Source organism: Octopus sinensis, linkage group LG14, assembly GCF_006345805.1.
Source record: "Octopus sinensis linkage group LG14, ASM634580v1, whole genome shotgun sequence".
NCBI classification, from domain to species: Eukaryota; Metazoa; Mollusca; class Cephalopoda; order Octopoda; family Octopodidae; genus Octopus; species Octopus sinensis.
This window is the reverse complement of record NC_043010.1, coordinates 34,130,470-34,151,037: the sequence shown is the minus strand read 5'-3', so window position 1 is coordinate 34,151,037 and position 20,568 is coordinate 34,130,470. Positions and strand designations below refer to the sequence as shown.

General features: G+C 36.8%; 1 protein-coding gene across 11 annotated transcripts in view; it reads left to right on the top strand.

The window, feature by feature from the left end:
- The window catches only part of LOC115218866 (LIM domain-binding protein 2), a 181,574-nt gene that overhangs the window by 53,870 nt on the left and 107,136 nt on the right, over window positions 1–20,568 (top strand). For all 11 annotated transcript variants that reach the window (XM_029788824.2, XM_029788826.2, XM_029788829.2 and 8 more), the window contains one exon: window positions 5,038–5,148. In XM_029788824.2, coding sequence (XP_029644684.1) covers window positions 5,038–5,148 — 111 coding nt within the window. The remainder of the gene's footprint in view (window positions 1–5,037; window positions 5,149–20,568) is intronic.

The following is a 20,568-nucleotide window of genomic DNA, read 5'->3' as shown; positions in this document are numbered from 1 at the left end:
TATTGCATCAGTCCACCCAGCTGTAAGTGGGGAGGTAGTGAGATTATACAGGAATGTTACCTGCTATGAACTGCTGTCCTATAAAAAGATAAAGGATGAAGATCCTTCCCAAGTCGTATAGACTCATAGGGCCAGTTTCCCAGTGTCCATGGTGAATATATTCACCCCTGGATGGGATACAGGTCCATCACAGGGTTACTCATTTTTGCCAGCTGAGTGGACTGGAGCAACATTAAATGAAGTGTTTTGCTCAAGAACACATGTCCGCCAGTCAAGGAATCAAAACCATAATCTTATGATCATGAGTCCAACACCTTAACCATAAGCCATACACCTCCAAACTGTCCTATAGAGATGAAAAATTTGTCTCTCATCTGCTCCACTGCTTCACACAATGAAACCAGAGCAAAGTACCGCCCCCCCCCCCAGCTCTCCTAAACTTAACAGGTCTTTTACATTGTATGTTGTATTACATCATAGCATGGTCAAATGGTTAAGGTGTTCATTTTGCAATCACAAGGTTCCGGGTTTGATCCTATTGTTTAGAATCTTGGAGAAGCATCCTTTACCACTGCCTCAGATTGACCCATCCTTTGTGTGTGAAATTGGGGGTTGGAGGGGGCAGAAACAGTTTAGAAGCCCATCGGGTGGATTATACCTGTAATTCAAAGGTCCAGTTCTTGTCATACACACCTTCATGTTCATTCTACCTCAAGATTACATTAAGAATACAGATGTTCTAAATACTCAGCCACTTATGCACAAATAGAGTTTGTAGGTAAATTAACTGAACAACTGAAAACCAACTACATGCTCCAGCATGGTCTTAGCTGTGTTATTGTAACAAGCTTACAGCATATACAAATACACAATGCACAACATACATACAAGCATGCACATTATGATATATACTAATACGTATGCATTAATCCTGCATCATTCAAAATGCAAAAACTATTAGATATGTTGATGTGCTCGTATAAAGTAGAGGAGATTTGTTCATATAAATTAGAGAAGCTCTATTCATATAAAGTAGAAAGAATCTGTCGATAAAGAGTAGAGGAGATATATTCATATACAGTAGAGGAGTTGTATTCATATAAGCAGAGTTCTATTGGTATAGATTAGAGGGAATGTATTCACATACAGAGGAATTGAATACATGTAAAGTGGAAGAGGTGTGTTCATATAAAGTTGAGAAATGTATTGATATAGAATAGAGGAGATGTAATTCATATAAAGTAGAGGTGTATCTGTATAAAGTAGTGGAGATGTAGTCACATGAATGAAGTGTCAAATTGCCAGTGTTATTAAAGCATCAGATAGAATGCTTTGCAATACTTTTTTCTTTTCTCTGCACTTTTTAGTTTAGACCGCAGTCAGGTTCATTTTGCCGTTCATCCTTTCAGGCAAGGGTCAATAGAAAAAAAAGTGCCATTCAAGGACAGTAGAATGGCAGAACTATAAGAATGCTGCATTTGATGCCTTGTAATATTTGTTCCAACTCGTTATTTTGGAGGTTCAAATCCTACCGTGACCTTTTGATTGATAACCTTAACCCTGTCACACCGTATTCCTGCTATATCGAGAATAGGTTAAATGTTATCTTTGTCAGCTCCCCATTAAAGAGGTAATGGATGACACATGTAGAAAAAGATGCAGCCGATTCTGTCCATTAGTTTGCCTGAAATCGTTACGCCTGAGCTGTATATGCAACTATTATTTTTTTTTGCTCAGGAACCATGTAGAGGGTAAAGTTAGACACAGAGGGCCAGGGTTGATAAGCTCGATATATCAGTATAACATCATAACATGAAACCTGGGATGGTTTTTGCAGCAAGCATTTGAGGTAGATTTAAGGATAACATTCTCCCATCAGCCTGAAAGGCTCTGTAAAGAACCATGGTCATGGGGCACTGCCTTCTCTCCTGAGATAAAAAGATAAAAAAAAGAAGTGCATCTTGTCTAAGTATTCATGATGCTGATGTTATCAGATATGTTGATGTGTACATATATTGTAGTCATGAATCTTGTCTAAGACTTAATCCTTTAGTATTCATGATACTAATAGAATCATTTGTGTTGATGTATTCATATGAAGTAGAGAGGTGTGTCTTTAAGTAACATTTAATTCTTTGGTTCTTGTAATTTTTAATAATGATGTTGACATATAGTGTGTCTTGTTCAACCATCTATTTAATTATTCCTGATAACTAATGATGTCGCCAAGGTCAGGTTAATTTATAGCAAGTAAATGAATTCAGCTGGTTTAAATACTAAAACAGTTAATTAATGTGAATGAGAAGAATTTGTGCCAGAACAAACAGTTACAGAGACAATAAATATCAAAGTGTCTTTCATCATACATTTATAACCTAGTCACAACTGACTTCTAAGAGACAAAATAGCATAGTGTAAATCAGGTTCTAAATATCTGACAAAAGACTTTGATGATGCTTTTATAGTATATAATACTATAAATGTGAATATCGTCAGCAGCATCCTCATCATTGTCATCATTGTTTTAATGTCTACTTTTCCACATTTGCATGGGTCAGACGGAATTTGTTGAGGCAGCCCTTCCTGTTGCCAACCCTCACCTATTTCCAAGTGAGGTAATACTTTCCATGGAAGACTTGAAAATAAACAATACCTATTTCTTTATTACCCAGAAGGGGCTAAACATAGAGGGGACAAACAAAGACAGACATAGGTATTAAGTCGATTACATCGACCCCAGTGCGCAACTGGTACTTAATTTATCGACCCCGAAAGGATGAAAGGCAAAGTCGACCTCAGCGGAATTTGAACTCAGAACGCAGCGAGTGATGTTGATGTACAACCATCAAGTTATGTCAGGATAAGGTCACACACCACACACACACGCTGGCTTGTTCCAGTTTCTGTCTACCAAATCAATTCACAAGGCATTGAGAAGACATTTGTTCAAGTGCCACACAGTAAGATTGAACCCAAGACTGCATAATTGAGAAGTAAGCTTCTAAACCACATGGCCACACATATGTTATAAAGGTTTAACATGACTCAGACAGTGATGCAAATTTTATATAATACAGTGTGTAGAAGCATTATGGCATTTCATATATTAACAGAATGGTTTCATCAAAGTCCTATATTAACTAGAATTTAGTCCACCTTTCAGTGACAGCAACTAGTTATTATGGTGTTGTTGGTAAAGTGGCGAGCTAGCATAATCATTAGCATGCCAGGTAAAATGCTTAGCAGTATTTCATCTGTCTTTATGTTCTGAGTTCAAATTCCGCTGAGGTCAACTTTGCCTTTCATCCTTTCAGGGTCTGTAAATTAAGTACTAGTGAAACACTGGGGTCGATGTAATCGACTAGTCCCCTCTCCACAAATTTCAGGCCATGTGCCTTCAGTAGAAAAGATTATGGTGTTATTGGAAGATAGAATTATTTCAATGATGCTGAATGAAGGATTGAATATAAAAGCATTTTGTCTGATGTTCTGATAATTCTACCAATCCACTGCAGTTGATAATTCTTTCTATTATAGGCACAAGGCCTGAAATTTTGGGGAGGGGATTAGTCAATTACAGAGACCCCAGTGTTCAACTGTTACTTATTCTTTTGACCTCAAAAGGATGAAGAGTTAAGTTGGTCATGGTAGGGTTTGAACTCAGGTCATACATAAATGCTAAGCATTTTGTCCAGCATGCTAATGATTCTGCTAGTTGCCTTACCTCTGTTGATAATAATGATGATGATATCTGGGATAGAGACAAAACCACAAATTGTGAGAGAGAGGGTTGTGGTCAATAAGATTGAGTCAAGTCTTTCATTGGTACTTATTTTATCAAGGAAAATATAATGAAAAATAAAGTCAACATGAGTAAGATTTGAACTCAGAACATAAAGAGATGTTAATAATTGTAATTTATTGAAGGAAAAAAAAATATTCTGTACAAAATTTTATTGTGTTGATTTGGAATATTGCTTCTACCAAAAGCAGAACATATCATCATGTATATAATGTACTGTAGTTATAAAGGTGGTGAAGTGGCAGAATCGTTAGCACACCAGGCAGGATGCTTAGCAGTATTTCATCTCTTTTTGTGTTCTAGGTTCAAACTCCATTGAGGTCAACTTTGCCTTTCATCCTTTTAGGGGGGGGGGTTGATTAGATAAGCACCAATTGAGCACTGGGGGCCAATGTAAACAACTTACCCCTTCCCCTGAAATTGCTGGCCTTGTGCCAAATTTGAAACAAATATTATCGTACATGTGTTTGTAGCCTAGTATATAAAGATGTTTTTTTTTATTCTTAGTTTAGAAACAAAGGTCCCTAGTTCAAATCCACTCTGGTACTATATACACATCTTGGAAGATAAGACACTTAATGATAATTTGAGATCAATCAAAATGTAGCATAGATGTAAAGACTGTAAAAAGTATGTTATATTTTTACCTTGAATTGCATAAACAATTTTTTTTCTTTTTCTTTTGAAATAGTGGATCTTGAAGCACATAAGGCTATAAATAGTATCATGTAAATATTGGGATGGAAAACACTTTTGGATAGAGGAAGTCAAAGGCTACATGTGGTAGAACGCCTGTCATGTCTACAGGAGATGTGGGTTCATGACCCTAGGGCAACCTTCAAATTTTTCTGTCCAAAGGGTTTTTCAACCCCATATTTACATGTTATAAGACAGCAAGCTGGCAGAATCATTAGCTCGTTGGGCAAATGTTTAGCAACATGTTATCTGTCTTTACATTCTGAGTTCAAATTTTGCCATGGTTGGCTTTGCTTTTCATCCTTTTGGGGTCTATAAAATAAGTACCAGTTGTGCACTGGGGTCAATGTAATCAACCCTCAGAATTGCTATCCTTGTGTCAAAATTTGAAAACAATATCTACATGCTATTATTTATAGCTTCAAGTGTACTTCAAGAATTATCTATTTTTTCTTTCAAAAGTTTAAAAAATTCTTATTCCGTCAGCATTTTCTTTTTCTTTTTTGTATTTTATCTCTGAATAATTCTTTCAATTTCAGGTGTTGTTTTGAGAAATCTGTAAAACTGAAGTTGGAGGGCGTAAACTTCGCACCAAACGGCATGCCTGTGCAACCCATACCAGCTCCCTTGGACAGGGAGCATGGGATTGCGTAAGTACCTGTTTTCTCATTCTATCATTGATGCTGGCTATTTGGCAATTTGTTGTTAAATTATTGTTTGAATGTTTAGGGTGCTGGTTTATTATGTAATAGCATGTATCACAAGATAAAATAGCTGTCATTGTTAAACGTGCTGAATTGCTCTGTACATAGTCAGCAGTTCAAATCTTATGGCAAACAAAATAAAGCTCACATCTTTATCCCTGTTATGTCTGCTATAGTTTACTTCTCTGACCAAAACAGATTCCACTTCTACTTTATGATTGAGTGGTCACCAGTAGGAAGAGGTATTCTGCTATATAAAAAAAGAAACACATGCACACACACACCAACTAACCAACCAACCAGCAATGAACCACCACCACCACCATTATTATTATTATTATTTTATGATTATTATTATTATTATTATTATTTAATGTGGCGAGCTGACAGAATCGTTAGCATGCCTGGTGAAATGCTTACCAGTATTTCATTTGCCACTACATTCTGAGTTCAAATCCCGCCAAGATTGACTTTGCCATTGACCCTTTTGGGGTCAGTGAAATAAGTACCAGTGAAACACTGAGGTCAATGAAATCGACTAGTCCCCTCCCCTAAAATTTCAGGCCTTGTGCCTATAGTAGAAAGGATTATTATTATTCTTCTTCTTATTATTATTATTCAGTAATTTTACTTTTATAGCATGCTTTCACTTCATTACTGAGCGCAGCTCTGTGTGCCTTGGGTATGTGCTATGGTTTGCTGTGATGCTCTTATGGTTACTGTATTGAAAGTGTTTTGCATAGGATGTGTGCATTTCCCAGCAGTGCAATTATTATTATTATTATTATTTTTTAGCATCCATTTTTCCATGCTTGCATAGATCAAACAGAATTGGTTTGAGGTTGATTTTCTATGGCCCAGTGCCCTTCCTGTCGCTCAATCTCACCTGTTTCCAAGCAATATCATATTTCCTCTTTAGCCAGACATGTTTACATGGAAGACTGGTAACAAGCACCATCACTTGTATGCTGTTGATGGTCGTTTACAACCATGATGTCAAGACAAGTACACATACACTCATATACATACACAGAAACATATACAGTTAGCATGTATATATATTTTAACAGTCAATTGTCCATTAAGCAGAGAAAAAAGTACACTTTAAAGTGAACTTGAGTGGTTGTAATTTTATGTTGTACATGTAAGAGAAACATGTAAGATATGTCTGATTAGAAATTCTTCAGACAGAGAATCAAATAATGCACATACGTGTGTGTGTGTGTATATAGACATATATATATGCATATGTATGTATGTATGTATATATATATATATGTATATATATGTGTGTGTGTATATATGTATATATATACGTATGTGTATATATGTATGTGTATATATGTATATATATATGTATGTGTATATATATATGTATGTGTATATATGTATATATATATATGTATGTGTATATATGTATATATATATATGTATGTGTATATATGTATATATATATATGTATGTGTATATATGTATATATATATGTGTGTATATATGTATATATATATGTGTGTATATATATTTGTATATATATGTGTGTATATATATATCAGCTGAAATTGCGAGGATGATCCGGTTCTTGACTGAAGATTAAAGGCTTCGAATGACCCGTCCGTGTTTTTTGCATCGTCTATCTGGATGTTTTGCGTTCTTGCCCCATTTTGTATTTTCTTTACATATATATATATTTATATATGGTGTGTGTGTGTATATATATATAATATATATATATATATATATATATATATTTATATATGTGTGTGTGTGTGTGTATATATATATATATATATATTATATATGTGTGTGTGTGTATATATATATATATATATATATATATATATATATATGTGTGTGTGTGTGTATATGTATATATATATATACACATGCTCCACACACATACATACGTACATACAGGATCAATTCCAGGTGAAGAATTAGTAGAACTGTTAGAGTATCAGGCAAGATGCTTTTCAGTATCTGTTCTGGTTTTTTGTCTTCTGACAGCAAAACCTTTGACGGCACTAATACCAAGTTGTATGAACCCCAAATCATCATCCATTCCCTTGAATAAACATTAGTGGCATGGAGAGGAGAGACTCTTATGCCAGGTCAACATTGGCCAACAAGGCTACACACACAGCCGTCATAGTCATGAAAAACATAACTGTTATATTCATTCGTTCATTTTTATTTTTTAAATTTATTTTGAATAATGATAATTTTTCTAATATGACCACAAGGCCGCAAACCATTTTAACCCTTTAGCATTCAGATTACTTGTCAAATGTAACGCATAATATATTCACAGTGTTTTGAACTAATCATGTATTATCTCGTAACTTAAAGATTTCAGTGATGTGAGTGTATATTTTTAGAATGACATTGTAGGGTAGGTGTGAGAGGCCAGTTTGAGCCTAAAACAATTATAATATTTTGGCTAGATATGGCTGGTTTAAATGTGAAAGAGTTAAGGTGAAGTTGAATCAATTATATTCACCCCAGTACTTGACTGGCAATTATTTTATCACCTCTTGGCAAGGTGAGAAATTAATTCTAACTTAACTTCTGCTTAATTTGAACTCGGCTATACTCCAGAGTGATGCAATGAAAAACACAAGGAATTTTATCAATGCTACCAATTCACTGCCCTTATTTTAGACTTGTGCCTCACAGTAAAATAGTTTATTTCATTTTACAAACTCACTGTATGTATTGAAGGCACATGGCTCAGTGGTTAGAGCATCAGGCTCACTATCATGAGGGAGTGAGTTCAATTCCCAGACCGGGCTGTGTGTTGTGTTCTTGGCCAAGAAACTTTATTTCACTCAGCTGTAGAAACAAGTTGCGATGTCACTGGTGCTAAGTTGTATCAGCCTTTGCCTTTCCCTTGGATAACATCGGTGGCATGGTGAGGGGAGACTGGTATGCATGGGCGACTGCTGGTCTTCCATAAACAACCTTGCCCAGACTTGTACCTCAGAGAGTAACTTTCTAGGTTCAATCCCATGGTCATTCATTACCAAAGGGGGTCTTTACCATTTTTATATAAATATACATTCTTTTATTCTTCTGCTTGTTTCAGTCATTTGACTGTGGCCATGCTGGAGCACTGCCTTGACCCCCAGGACTTATTTCTTAAGCCTAGTATTTATTCTGTCTCTGCCAAACTGCTAAGTTACAGAGATGTAAACACACCAACACTGGTTGTTAAGTGGTGATGGGGGACATATATATATATGATGGGCTTCTTTCAGTTTCTGTCTACAAAATCCACTCACAAGGCTTTGGTCAGCCCAAGGCTATAGTAGAAGACACTTACCCAATGTGCCATGCAGTGGGACTGAACCCAGAGGCTTCTTACCACACAGCCACATGCATGTGTATGTGTGTGTGTTTATGTTTTTGCCCCACACCTTTTGACAACCAACATTGGTTTGTTCATGTCCCTGTAACTTAGCAGTTCAGCAAATACATTCACTAGAACATGTACCACACTTTAAAAAGACATACACTGGGGTTGATTTGTTCATTTAAACCCTTCATGACGGTGCCCCGACATAGACAGTCCAAAAACTGAAAAAGATAAAAGAAGAGATAAAAAGATATTGGTAGAAGCAATGGAGCATTGGATTGGACAAGTGTATTGCTGTGGTCTTGTGTTTTTACAGTCAAATGTCCTTCTTAATACAAACCACTCTTCCTCAAAAGAATGCTATTCAGCCCAACTACGTGACACCTTGGGCAAATGTCTTCTACTGTAGCCCTAGGCTGACCATTGAGAGCGGATTTGGTAGATGAAAATAGAAAGAAGCTCACGTGCTAAAGACCACACTGCACAATCCAACATGCTGTGGTTGTATTAATAGTATGGTAGTAAGAATTAGCTTCTATGTGATTGCTCTACCTGCTGGAAATAACAATCAAATCTTTTTCTCATTTTGCCCTGTCATCTTAAAAACGGGTGCATATACTGGATAACCAAGTGGTATACGATTATCAGAATGGTAGGCTCAGGCTAAGCAGAGTTGTGTACCTTGTTTAGGGAGATACAAGTAGGTTTTCAAGTTTATGTTGCTTTTTCTTGTTTGTAAAAAAGTTAAAAAATAAAATATTCTTTTCATAAATTGAAATGGAGATTTTGAAAATATAAAATATCAAAGTTAGAAAGAAAAAGGAAACGATTAAAAAAATTATTTTATTCTTTCTACTAAAATTGGTAATTTAAATATAAACCATAAAAACACAATAGTTATTACATCTTAATATCCTGGACTTGTTCACTAGATCCCATGTTCAAACCTTACTGCTAGATACACTGCATTGTATACTCAGCAAGACACATAGGTCTGTTTGCTTCATTGGCTGATAAAAGACAGATTCCATTCTTACTCTTGGTTATGGATTAACAGAGTATTCATCATAATCTTTGAACATCCACTTTTTTCCAAGCTTACAGACAGAATTTGTTGAGCCAGATTTTCTATGGCCGGATGCCCTTCCTGTTACCAACCCTCACCTGTATCCAAGAAAGATAATATATTCCCACTGCTACACATGTTTTGCATGGAAGAACAGAAACACACATCTTTGCTTGTATGATGACAATGTTCTTTTGCAAGCAACATGTGATGCCTCAACAAGGATATACATGCACACATAAATATATCATCATCATCATTTAATGTCTGTTTTCCATGCTAGCATGGGTTGGATGGTTCGACTGGGGTCTGGGAAGCCAGGAGGCTGTGCCAGGCTCCAGTCTGATCTGGCAGTGCTTCTACAGCTGGATGCCCTTCCTAATGCCAACCACTCTGTGAGTGTAGTAGGTGCTTTTTACATGCCACCGGCACAGGGGCCAGAAGAGGCTGGTAAACGGCCATAATCGGTTGGTGATTTTTACATGTCACATATATGTATTTATGTGTGTGTATGAGGGCTCGTGGTTTAGTGGTTAGGGTGTTGCATTCATGAAGACTAGATTGTGATTTTAATTCCTAGACCAGGTGGTGCATTGCTTTCTTGAGCAAAACACTTCATCTCACATTACTCTGCTATCACTTTGACACATGACACATGGTACACTGTGCACCTGTTCAGACAACATCAATCTGATGGGGAGAGTGAAAGAGTGAGCTAATGTGCAGTACAAACATTTGATCACTATAAACAAATCATTTGTGCAGGCTGTTCAGCAAAAGCTGAACACTCATACGTTGTCTTCAACGAGAGAGTCCATCATATATATATATATATATTAATCGGTGTGCATTCAAAGCAATGATTAGTAAATTTATGAAACCGGTATGCTTTTAAATCTCTTTAACAATTCACAATAATGACTTTTATTACTTTTATTCCTACCTCAGTTCATCTAATTGTATATATCTATCATTACTTTTCATAAAAGGCCTTTACGTTTTTTGATTTCCAATGTGCATTTTCGCTTATTTTTCTTCTTACTTTCCCCTTACATTTCCACGTGTAGTTTCTATTTTCTTTTTGTAAAATATTTCTGTTTTATATATATATGTATATATAATATATATATATATATATATATATATCTGTATATGTATATATATATATATATATATATATATATATATATATATATATATATATATGTGACCTCGTGAAGACGACCTGCAAAAATTTTTTTTTTTCCTCTGTCCTCCCGTCTCGGGATCTTTCTTTCTTCTCTTATGTTCCGACGAAGAGCTCCGCTCGAAACGTCATACCCTCCTTCTTCCATTTTCCTGAGCGCCTAATAATAATAATACTGTAATTGTTCCACGTGTTGTTGTTTTTTCTGTTTTCCTGTTTGGATTAACCTTATATATATATATATATATATTATATATATATATATATATATTATATATATATATATATATATGGGGGTGCATCATCATCATTAATATTCAACTGTAACAAATAGATCATCCTGCCTTTGTGAATATGAAAAAAATGGATGTAAAACAACATAACAAAGAAAGCAAATTGAATTATAACATCTAAACATTAAGAGGAATTGTAATTTCAGCTCATAACTTTATCAGTAATATGGTATTAATAAAATAAAGTACACCTTAAGTAAGTACTGCTGTCTATTTAATCAGATTCACTGACTCAAGTTGTACAGACAGATCTTATGGTAGTAGTGGTTGTTGTGGTTTAGGTTATGATAGTGTTTGATCTTGTTCACTATGTACTGAAAAGCTTCCACCACTTTTGTCTATCCTGTAATTTTCATCCTGTTGTATGATGTGTGTGATATCCATAGAGTTGTAGACTTCCAGCAAGCTAAATTTGTAGCATGGCTCAATACTGTTGAACCTTTTTCACTTACATTTAGTAAAAGCTAAAGACCCACTTCAGTCATAAATGACCATGGGATTGCTCTTATAAAGTTTCCCTCTGGGGCACAAGTCTGAACAAGGTTTTTTTTATGAAAGACCAGCAGTCACCCATGCAGACCAGCCTCCCTTCTCCTTGCCACCGATGTTATCCAAGGGAAAGGCAAAGGCTAAAACAGCTTGGCACCCGTGACATCACAACTCATTTCTACAGCTGAGTGAACTGGAGTAACATTAAATAAAGCATCTTGCTCAAGAACACGACACACAGCCCAGTCCAGGAATCGAATTCACTACCTCATGATTGTGAGTCCGATGCTCTAACTGAGCCATGTGCCTTCACTACACACGCGCGCACACACACATAACTTAACCCAGAATTCACATTTGTAACCACTGGCATTGGTTGAGAAGCTTGCTTCTCAACTGTGTGGTCTTAGGTTCAATCCCACTGTACGACATCTTGGACAAATTTCTTTACACTAGGCCAACCAGAGCCTTGTGAGTGGATTCGGTGTGTGAGAATGGAAAGAAGCCCATCATATAGGTGTGTGTGTGTGTTGCCTTGTCTTGACATCATATGGTGGTTGTAAATGAGCATTTCATTGCCTTACAAGGACTATGTTGGTCATTTCCAGTCTCCCGTGAATGGGTGAAGGTTGGTGATAGATAATGCATGTGGGTGTAGAAAATGTGTCTTGATAGATTCTGTCTGACCCATGCAAGCATGAAGAAAAGGGCCATTAAATGATGATGATGATCAGCAACAGCCAATAGACGAGAGAGAGAGAGAGAGAGAAAGAGATTCAGGCTCAACCTTTTGTGCTGTCTCTGTGTAGTGTCTTTGATGTACTACAAACAGACAATTCTCTGAGTATTTAGTGAGTTATTTCATTTGTACATCATTAGTCCAATTAAGTAAATTATTCAACGTTGTCATTATGGAGCAGAGTAATTTTTATTTGTCGATATATCAGTGTTGAAGTGCATGTTCTTTTTGCCTTACATCCTGGGCTGGCTGACAGGCGAGCAGGACTGAACAATACATGAATATTGACCAGGTTGTTAACTTCAGCTTGCCTGAAGCTTACATCTTCTGCTGGTTGCACTTGGCCATTGGGTGAATAAATTAAAGCATCCACTTAATATTTGTCCCAAATAGTTTTACTAAAAGTAAAGGTCAAATTTTATTGAGTAATGTCCCTAATTCGCCAAACCAGGCACAAGCATGGCTGTGTGGTAAGAAGCTTGCTTCCCAACCACACGGTTCCAGGTTCAGTCCCACTGTGTGGCACTTTGGGCATGCGTCTTCTACTTTAGCCTCAGGCCGATCAAATCCTTGAGTGGATTTGTTTGACGGAAACTGAAAAAAGCCCATGTTTGTCCCCACCGCCATCTCTTCGCAACCGGTGTGTTTACGATCCCCGTAACTTAGCGGTTCGACAAATAATTAGAATAAATACCAAGCTTTAAAAAAACTAGCACTGGGATCGATGCATTCGACTAAAGATTCTTCAGTGCGGTGCCCCAGCATAACCGCAGTCTAATAACAATCAAGTAAAAGATAAACCAGACAAGGACTCTTGAAATACTCTTGTATGTCAATGCTTTCTTAAATTCGACATATTTTAAGTTTTCTCTTTAAGTAAACACTAGTTGTCTCCCTTACCCCAATCGCCCATCATCTCTTCAAAATTAAATTTAAGATACACAGAAAAGCAAGCTTTCACTGTCTCCCTTCATATATATATATATATATATATATATATATATATATATGTATGTATTTGTGTGTGTGTGTGTGTGTGAGTGAGTGTGTATCGATAGATAGATCTATCTTTTATTTTTGTCGTTTATTTCAGTCTTTAGACTGCGAGCACGCTGGGGCACCGCGTTGAAGAGTTTTAGTTGAATGAATTGAACTCAGTCCTAATCTTTTCTTTCTTTCTTTATTTATTTGTTAAAACCCGATATTTAATCTATCTTTTGTCGAACCGCTAAGTTACCGACACGTAAACCAACACCGATTTTCAAGCGGTAGTTGAGAGGAGGGGGGCAGACACAGACACATCACACGCATACACACAAATGCATATATAAAGTAGGAAAAATAAGTACACTCTCAAAGAGAATTTACGTGGTTATACTTTTGTATTGTTGAATAGTGTATTTTTGTTCAAGGTATATAACCAGTTAGAAACTTATTAGTTTCGCCTCTACTATGGCACTTGGTTATTTTGACGACTCTTCAAACATGTTAGTCAATGACCAATGTATTTTGGTATCTTCTAATATGGTATGGTGTGGTTTGACGGAAATGTGGCTGTTGCTTCTAGCAGAGCGAACGACTACGTAGAGACTGTTCGCGGTATTTCCACTGTTGCCCAATTATGTTTTAATAGAAATTGGTGTCAGGTCATCTTGGAATATTAACTGGGATCTTTTCGGTTTGAACGGCTGTTTTTTCTAGCGGTGTCATATGAAATTGTCACCCATAATTATGACCCTAGTATCGATCTATTGCATTTCAATCTGTTTTAGGGTTGGTTAGGGGTAGGGGAAGGTTTTCTTTTTTTCTTCAGAAATGTAAATAAACCCAATCTGTTTCTTAAACGAGGGACATATTCATACGGCACAGAATGTTTTCACCTCAATAGACGGTATTGATTGGTTGAACTTACAGAAATTGAAGAAAAAAAACAACAAATATCTTACAAACTATAGAATTTTCTCAATAAAGACAAGAGAAAAAGATGTTTTATAAACACATTCTACCAGTATGCGAAGTTTAAAAGTGTTTAGTTACGTGAAAATTATTTTTAAAATCTGCCGGTCAAACCGAAAAGATCCAGTGTTAGCATGGACCGTTGAGTCAATAGAGTAACTTAGAATGAACTAAAAGTCTGTACCCAAGATACTTATCTCTTTTTCGATCGATCCACCAGTGCACAAGTTTTTCCCATAAGGTGACACTATAATTCTAAAGCTATACAATTTAGTAAGGGTTTAGTTGAATATCAGCGCTAAATTTTGTTTAGTCTACAGGAAATGTTATGGGTGAGAGAATGTTGTCCTTTCCTTTGAGGTATTAGGCTCTTATTTACTTAACCACTGTGAAACTAGCGCCAATTCACGTGAATGATTTTGTCCTACACACAGTTGCTATTGTAAATTACTCTGAGTTACCTCCCTTTGACCTGTCGCAACTGATGTTAGGTGACATTTTGGTTTCTCTTCAGAATTAACTTTTTAGTATATATTACAGAAATAAAATATATATTTCGACTGCGGAGATTCCGAATCTGCAAAAAAAAAAAAAAAAAATCAGCAGTCCAAAATTTTTTTTAGAATTTTTTTTTGTTTTTGTGAAATACGTAAAAAAAAGTTTAAAATGAAGGAAATGGGTGTGAGGGTGGTAATTTAGAAATGTCGATTTTTGCCAATTTTTTTGCAGATTCGTATTCCCCGTAGCCGAAAAGGTGGGGGGTTGTGTCGATAAAAAAAAATTTTAAAGGCTGGTTTTGGGGGCGGACGGGCGGAAGTCTTGCCCCCTCGCTCTGCACCTACGTGGTTTTCGGTTCAATAACTGTTTTCCAATGTAGCTCCTGGCCCACAATGCATTGAGAGTGAATTTGCTAGACAGAAACTGTGTGGAAGCCCGCCATGTGTGTGTGTCTACTATTTGACAACTGATAGAATAAGTATCAGACCTTTAAAAGCAACAAATCAGAATTATTGGGGTCGATTTGTTTAACTAAACCTTTCGAAGCCGTGCTCCAGCATGGCCGCACTCCACTGACTGAAACAAGTAAATAATAAAGAACCTATATTTTTACTGTTACGTGTTTCAGTCGTTTAGGCTGCGGCCATAATGGGGCACCGCCTTGAAGAATTTTTAGTCGACCCCAATACAAGTCCGGTGCTTAACCGTGTGGTTGGGAAGTAAGCTTCATATCAAGTCACACCACGTTCTGAGTTCAAATTCCGCCGAGGTTGACTTTGCCTTTCATCTTTTCGAGGTCGATAAATAAAGTACCAGTTTCACACTGGGGTCGATGTAATCGACTTAATCCCTTTGTCCCCTCTATGTTTAGCCCCTTGAGGGCAATAAAGAAATATATATACTCTACGTTTATATTTCTTAACGTCAGTTTAATAGCGTGTTTAAACACCATTAAATAACCTGATGACATTCTTATATGGATATTGGCGATGAATTAATTAATCGATGGTTAATTCACCAAACATCATTCTTTGATGCGTTATATAAATACCTGGCTAGATTCAACCTAGGAATCTTCGTTTATATACAAATGATGCACGTGTCATTGGCATACTGAATAACAACGTTGTTAATCTTGGTTTAGGAATAAAGTACGACAATATGAACTCATCATAAGGAACAAGACACCTGATGATGATCGGAGGTCAAATTGATTGATCGAAACTGAAAAACCTACAGTCTACACTTAATCCCAACTCGCGAGATGAAAAGCCCAGTCAACGTTAACGTAAGGGGAAGTAACCTACGTTTATTGGCTTGTGTTGCTTTGACATACTCTTATCGGTGATATGTGTGTGTGTATATATATATACAAACACATACACACAAATAATGGTCAACCTGATGCTATCTCAGAAAATACTTGTCGGTTGTGCAGCAAATATTTGAACCACACAACCATGTCTATTAACCTATCGTTTCTCAATGGTTAAGAAGTTCTCTTCCTAGCCATGTACATGCTTTTGGATTCTGTCCCACAGCATGATGCCTTGAACAAGTGTCTTGTACTGTAGCCCCAGACTGAGCAAAACCTTATAAGTGGGTTTGGTTCATGGAAGTGTGCCTGTGTCTTTGTGCTTGTTTACATTTGTGCGCACTTCTACGAAAGTCGTGGGCTATGAGCGGTGATGTTTATTGTCACTTCTCCTATCAACAAATCGTCCACTTGCTTCATACCTTCAAAACTATTGGAATAAGTGGATCCCTTGCTTGAAAAAACAGGTGCGACAGCAAGGGCATTAATGCCTTAACATACTTCACGACAAGAAATTCGAAAGAGGCTAGCATTATCAAGCTGCCTCCTTCACACAAGCCAATCACAAGAGAACGGCCATTCAAAATGTGGTAATACTGGCAGTGCCCCAGCATGGCCACAGCCTTTGGGCTAAAACATACTCACATATTATACTACACACCCCTCAGTTGAGGTGTCTTGTGTTGCAAGTTACTTGGTGACCTCACTTGTGTCCCTACCACATAAAAATCACCCAGTGTACTCTCTGCAATGGTTGGTGCTAATAAGGGCATCCAACCATAGAAACCATGCCAAATGGGAAGAAAGTGTTATTATTATTATTATTATTATTATTATTATTATTATTATTGCATACTAAAATACTTAGCAGCAAAGTGACACTGGGGTAAAATATACGAAGCCCAGTATACCCATCATGACTACCCGTCTGATAAGGGTACACTAGGCACATGCATCACGACCATATGTGTGCAACATGGTGATCTCGTTCCAAGCTAAACAGCGCATAACCTTGCAGGTGGGACCCAGTTAGAATTTTCTTCAGGTTGAGTAGCTCATCCCGCTCAAAAGGTCCCTGAATAAGGGTTGTTTGAAGATGTTGAATGAAACACCCATGTTTCCAGAGGTGAATTATCCAAACCCCAAAGAATTCCTCTCAATACATGGCTATGGTGCTCTCCCACTACTTCTGCTTGTGATCAGAAATTCACATATCATTAGCCACTAAGGGAGATGCTCAACTGGTTATGGTCAAACAACTGACAAGCAAATCTGTGGTATTGAGCAGAATATTTGCTGTAGCCTGTCTTTCATATCAAGACAAGACATGTACATGATAACACCTCCACTCAGTTAAGATAAGGAGCCATGAGAGCCACTGCCAGGTACTGCATCAGGGCATTCATTATTATTATTAGGTGGCAAGCTGGAAGAATTGTTAGCATGATGGACTAAATGCTTAGCTGTATTTCACCTGTCACTACGTTCTGAATTCAAATTCCACCAAGGTTGACTTTACTTTCATCCTTTCGGGGTCAATAAATTAAGTACCAGTTTCGTACTGATGCTGGTCTAATTGACTGGCCCCCTCCACCAAAATTTCAGGCCTTGTGCTTATAGCAGAAAGGATCATCATCATCATCATTTAGTGTCCACTTTCCATGCTAGCATGGGTTGGACGGGTCAACTGGGGTCTGTGAAGCTGGAAGGCTTCGTCAGGCCCAGTCAGATTTGGCAGTGTTTCTACGGCTGGATGCCCTTCCTAACGCCAACCACTCCGCGAGTGTAGTGGGTGTTTTTTTACGTGCCACCTGCACAGGTGCCAGACAGAGCTGGCGAACGGCCACGAACGGATGGTGCTTTTACGTGTCACCGGCACGGGGCCAGGCGATGTACTATTATTATTATTGCATGACAGACAAAATACTTAGCCACGTTTTCTCAGTCTTTACATTCTGAGTCCAAATTCCACTGAAGTTAACTTTACTTTTCGTCCTTTCGAGGTTGATAAATTAAGTACCAGTGAAATAAATATTGGACCAACCCCCTCCTGCTAAATTTTCAAGCCTTCTGCCTATAGCAGAAAGGATCATCATCATCATAATTATTATTATTATTATTATTAATATTATTATTGCATATTGGACAAAATGCTTTGTAGCATTTTCACTTTCTTCATGTTCTATGTTCAAAAGCCATTTCGTCATTTTGGGATCAATGAAATAAGGACCAGTTGAGTATTAGGATCAATTTCAGGCCCCTTGTGCCTATAGTAAAAAGGATTATTATTCTTCTTATTTTTTATCATCATCATCATCCTCATCATAGTGACTATTTATTTCATTAGTATGTAATATATTTCAGTAAGTGAATGGCAGAGAATAGTCTCAGCTTTTGTAAAAGGGGACTTGTTTCTAAATCCATAACTATGAGGTGATTTGACACTCACCTTTGTCTTTCCCACCAAAAATAAATGATAACTAAAAAACAAAAACACAAAAAAAAAAATACACAGTTCATTTGTCCAAGACACAGTTTCTTAGTAGGCATTAATTTATCATTTGTCTTTTGTAGGTTTGTTTCACTGCTTTCCAGCCTGTTTATTTGCGTCTATTCTTCTCTCTCTCTCTCTCCCATTGTACCTTTCCTTTTTCTCTGCCTTTGTTTCAAATCTATACTGCTTTCTAAATATGCTAAACCAATTATCATTAGATTTGGAATGTATTGTGTGTGTGTGTGTGTGTGTGTGTTGGGAAATTAGACCAGCAATTGTTTTGTTTTTTGGGGTTTTTTTTTTGCTTTCTTTTTATTTCATTTTCATTAATGGTGATAATGATACTGCTGCTACTGCTACTAATAATAATAATAGTAGTATTAGTAACAATAACATGAATAATCTATTAAAAAGAAAAACCAACCTAGTTCTTTGAAACAACGGACTTCTCTCACATATCTTCATACTGTTAGTAGTCACAAAGAAGAAAATGAGCCCTGATTTTTTTCAGGGTTCTTTTTTTTTTTTTTTTTTCCCCCCACTTTTACTTTATCTTTTACAGTTACAGACACCCAACTGCAATTAAATGGAGGTCTGCTGGGGATAAATAGATATTATTGCTAGGAATGGCCTCAAGTAAATCTAAAATTACTCTCCACACACACACACAGTGCTAAGAAGGATAATGGTGATCACTAATCTTTATGTTTTCAAACTTTTAGACATGGTAAAAATTCAAGCCGAAAAGCTTAAGTGAGCTTTAAGTGCAGGGTTTGAACTGCCAAAGATAGAAGTTAAATACTGTTGGGAATTTAGTCTGTTGCTGTTCTATTTCTGATATTTCATTACCCTTCAGATGATGATGATGGCGGTGGTGGTGGCAGCAATGTAAGCACAGGTCCTAAGATTACTGGGAAGGGAGTTAAGTCAATTGCATTGACCTCAGTCGTTGACTTCTACTTTTATTTTATCAGCCCCAAAAGGATAAAAGGTGAAGTCAATTTCAGCTGCATTCGAATTCCAAACGTAAAGAGCTGGAAGAAATATGTTAACGAGTCTGCCATTTCACCTTTCAGTATATGCTACCTCGAATAATCTACTATAATAATACTCTTGTTTTTCTCCGTCACAACATATAAATGAGAAGGAAGGAGGGATGGTAGATGAATAAGGAAGGAAGGGGTGATGGCAAACTTGGTAGTGGGATGATGGAAATTCTATGGTGAAAAAAATCAAACAGCGTTTCATTTCTGTGTGTGTGTAAAAGGGAGGTATGTGAATGTTCATGTGTGTGTGCAATGGAAGTGGGATGGTGAACATTCAATGCTGGAAAGAAAAATTAAACAGCATTTCATTTCTGTGAGTATACGTGTGCATGTATGACAAGTATGTGAATGTTTGTATCTGATTATTATATATGTTATTTATATATAAAATACTACAATTAGCTGTCATTTTTGACGGCACAGGGCCAGCTTTCTACTATAGGCACAAGAACTGGAATTTGTGGGGAGAGGAATAGTCCAATAACATTGACCCCAGTACTTGACTGGTACTTAATTTATTTATCCCGAAAGGGTAAAAGGCAAAGTCGAGCTTGGCAGAATTTAAACTAAGACTAATGCTAAGCATTTTGTCCAACATAGTAACGATTCTGCCAGCTCACTGTCTTAATAATAATAATATTTTTATATAATTGAGTTACTTCATAACCCTTCCCATTCCCTAGACCAGATGAAATGGAAGTGGATTCCTGTGTAAGATTTGAACTTATAACATAAAGAAGTTGCATACTTAACCATAACAGGAATAGTGCGCGGAATCTGGTGCTTTACCTTGTAATTCTTATAATGATGCCTAACATGTGCACAATTCAGCAAATTTTCAGGACACACACACAGAATTGGATTGAAACCAACCCCCCTCCCCACCCCCAGTGCTTGGTTGTTGCTATAGTAACAATGATCACCAAAGAATG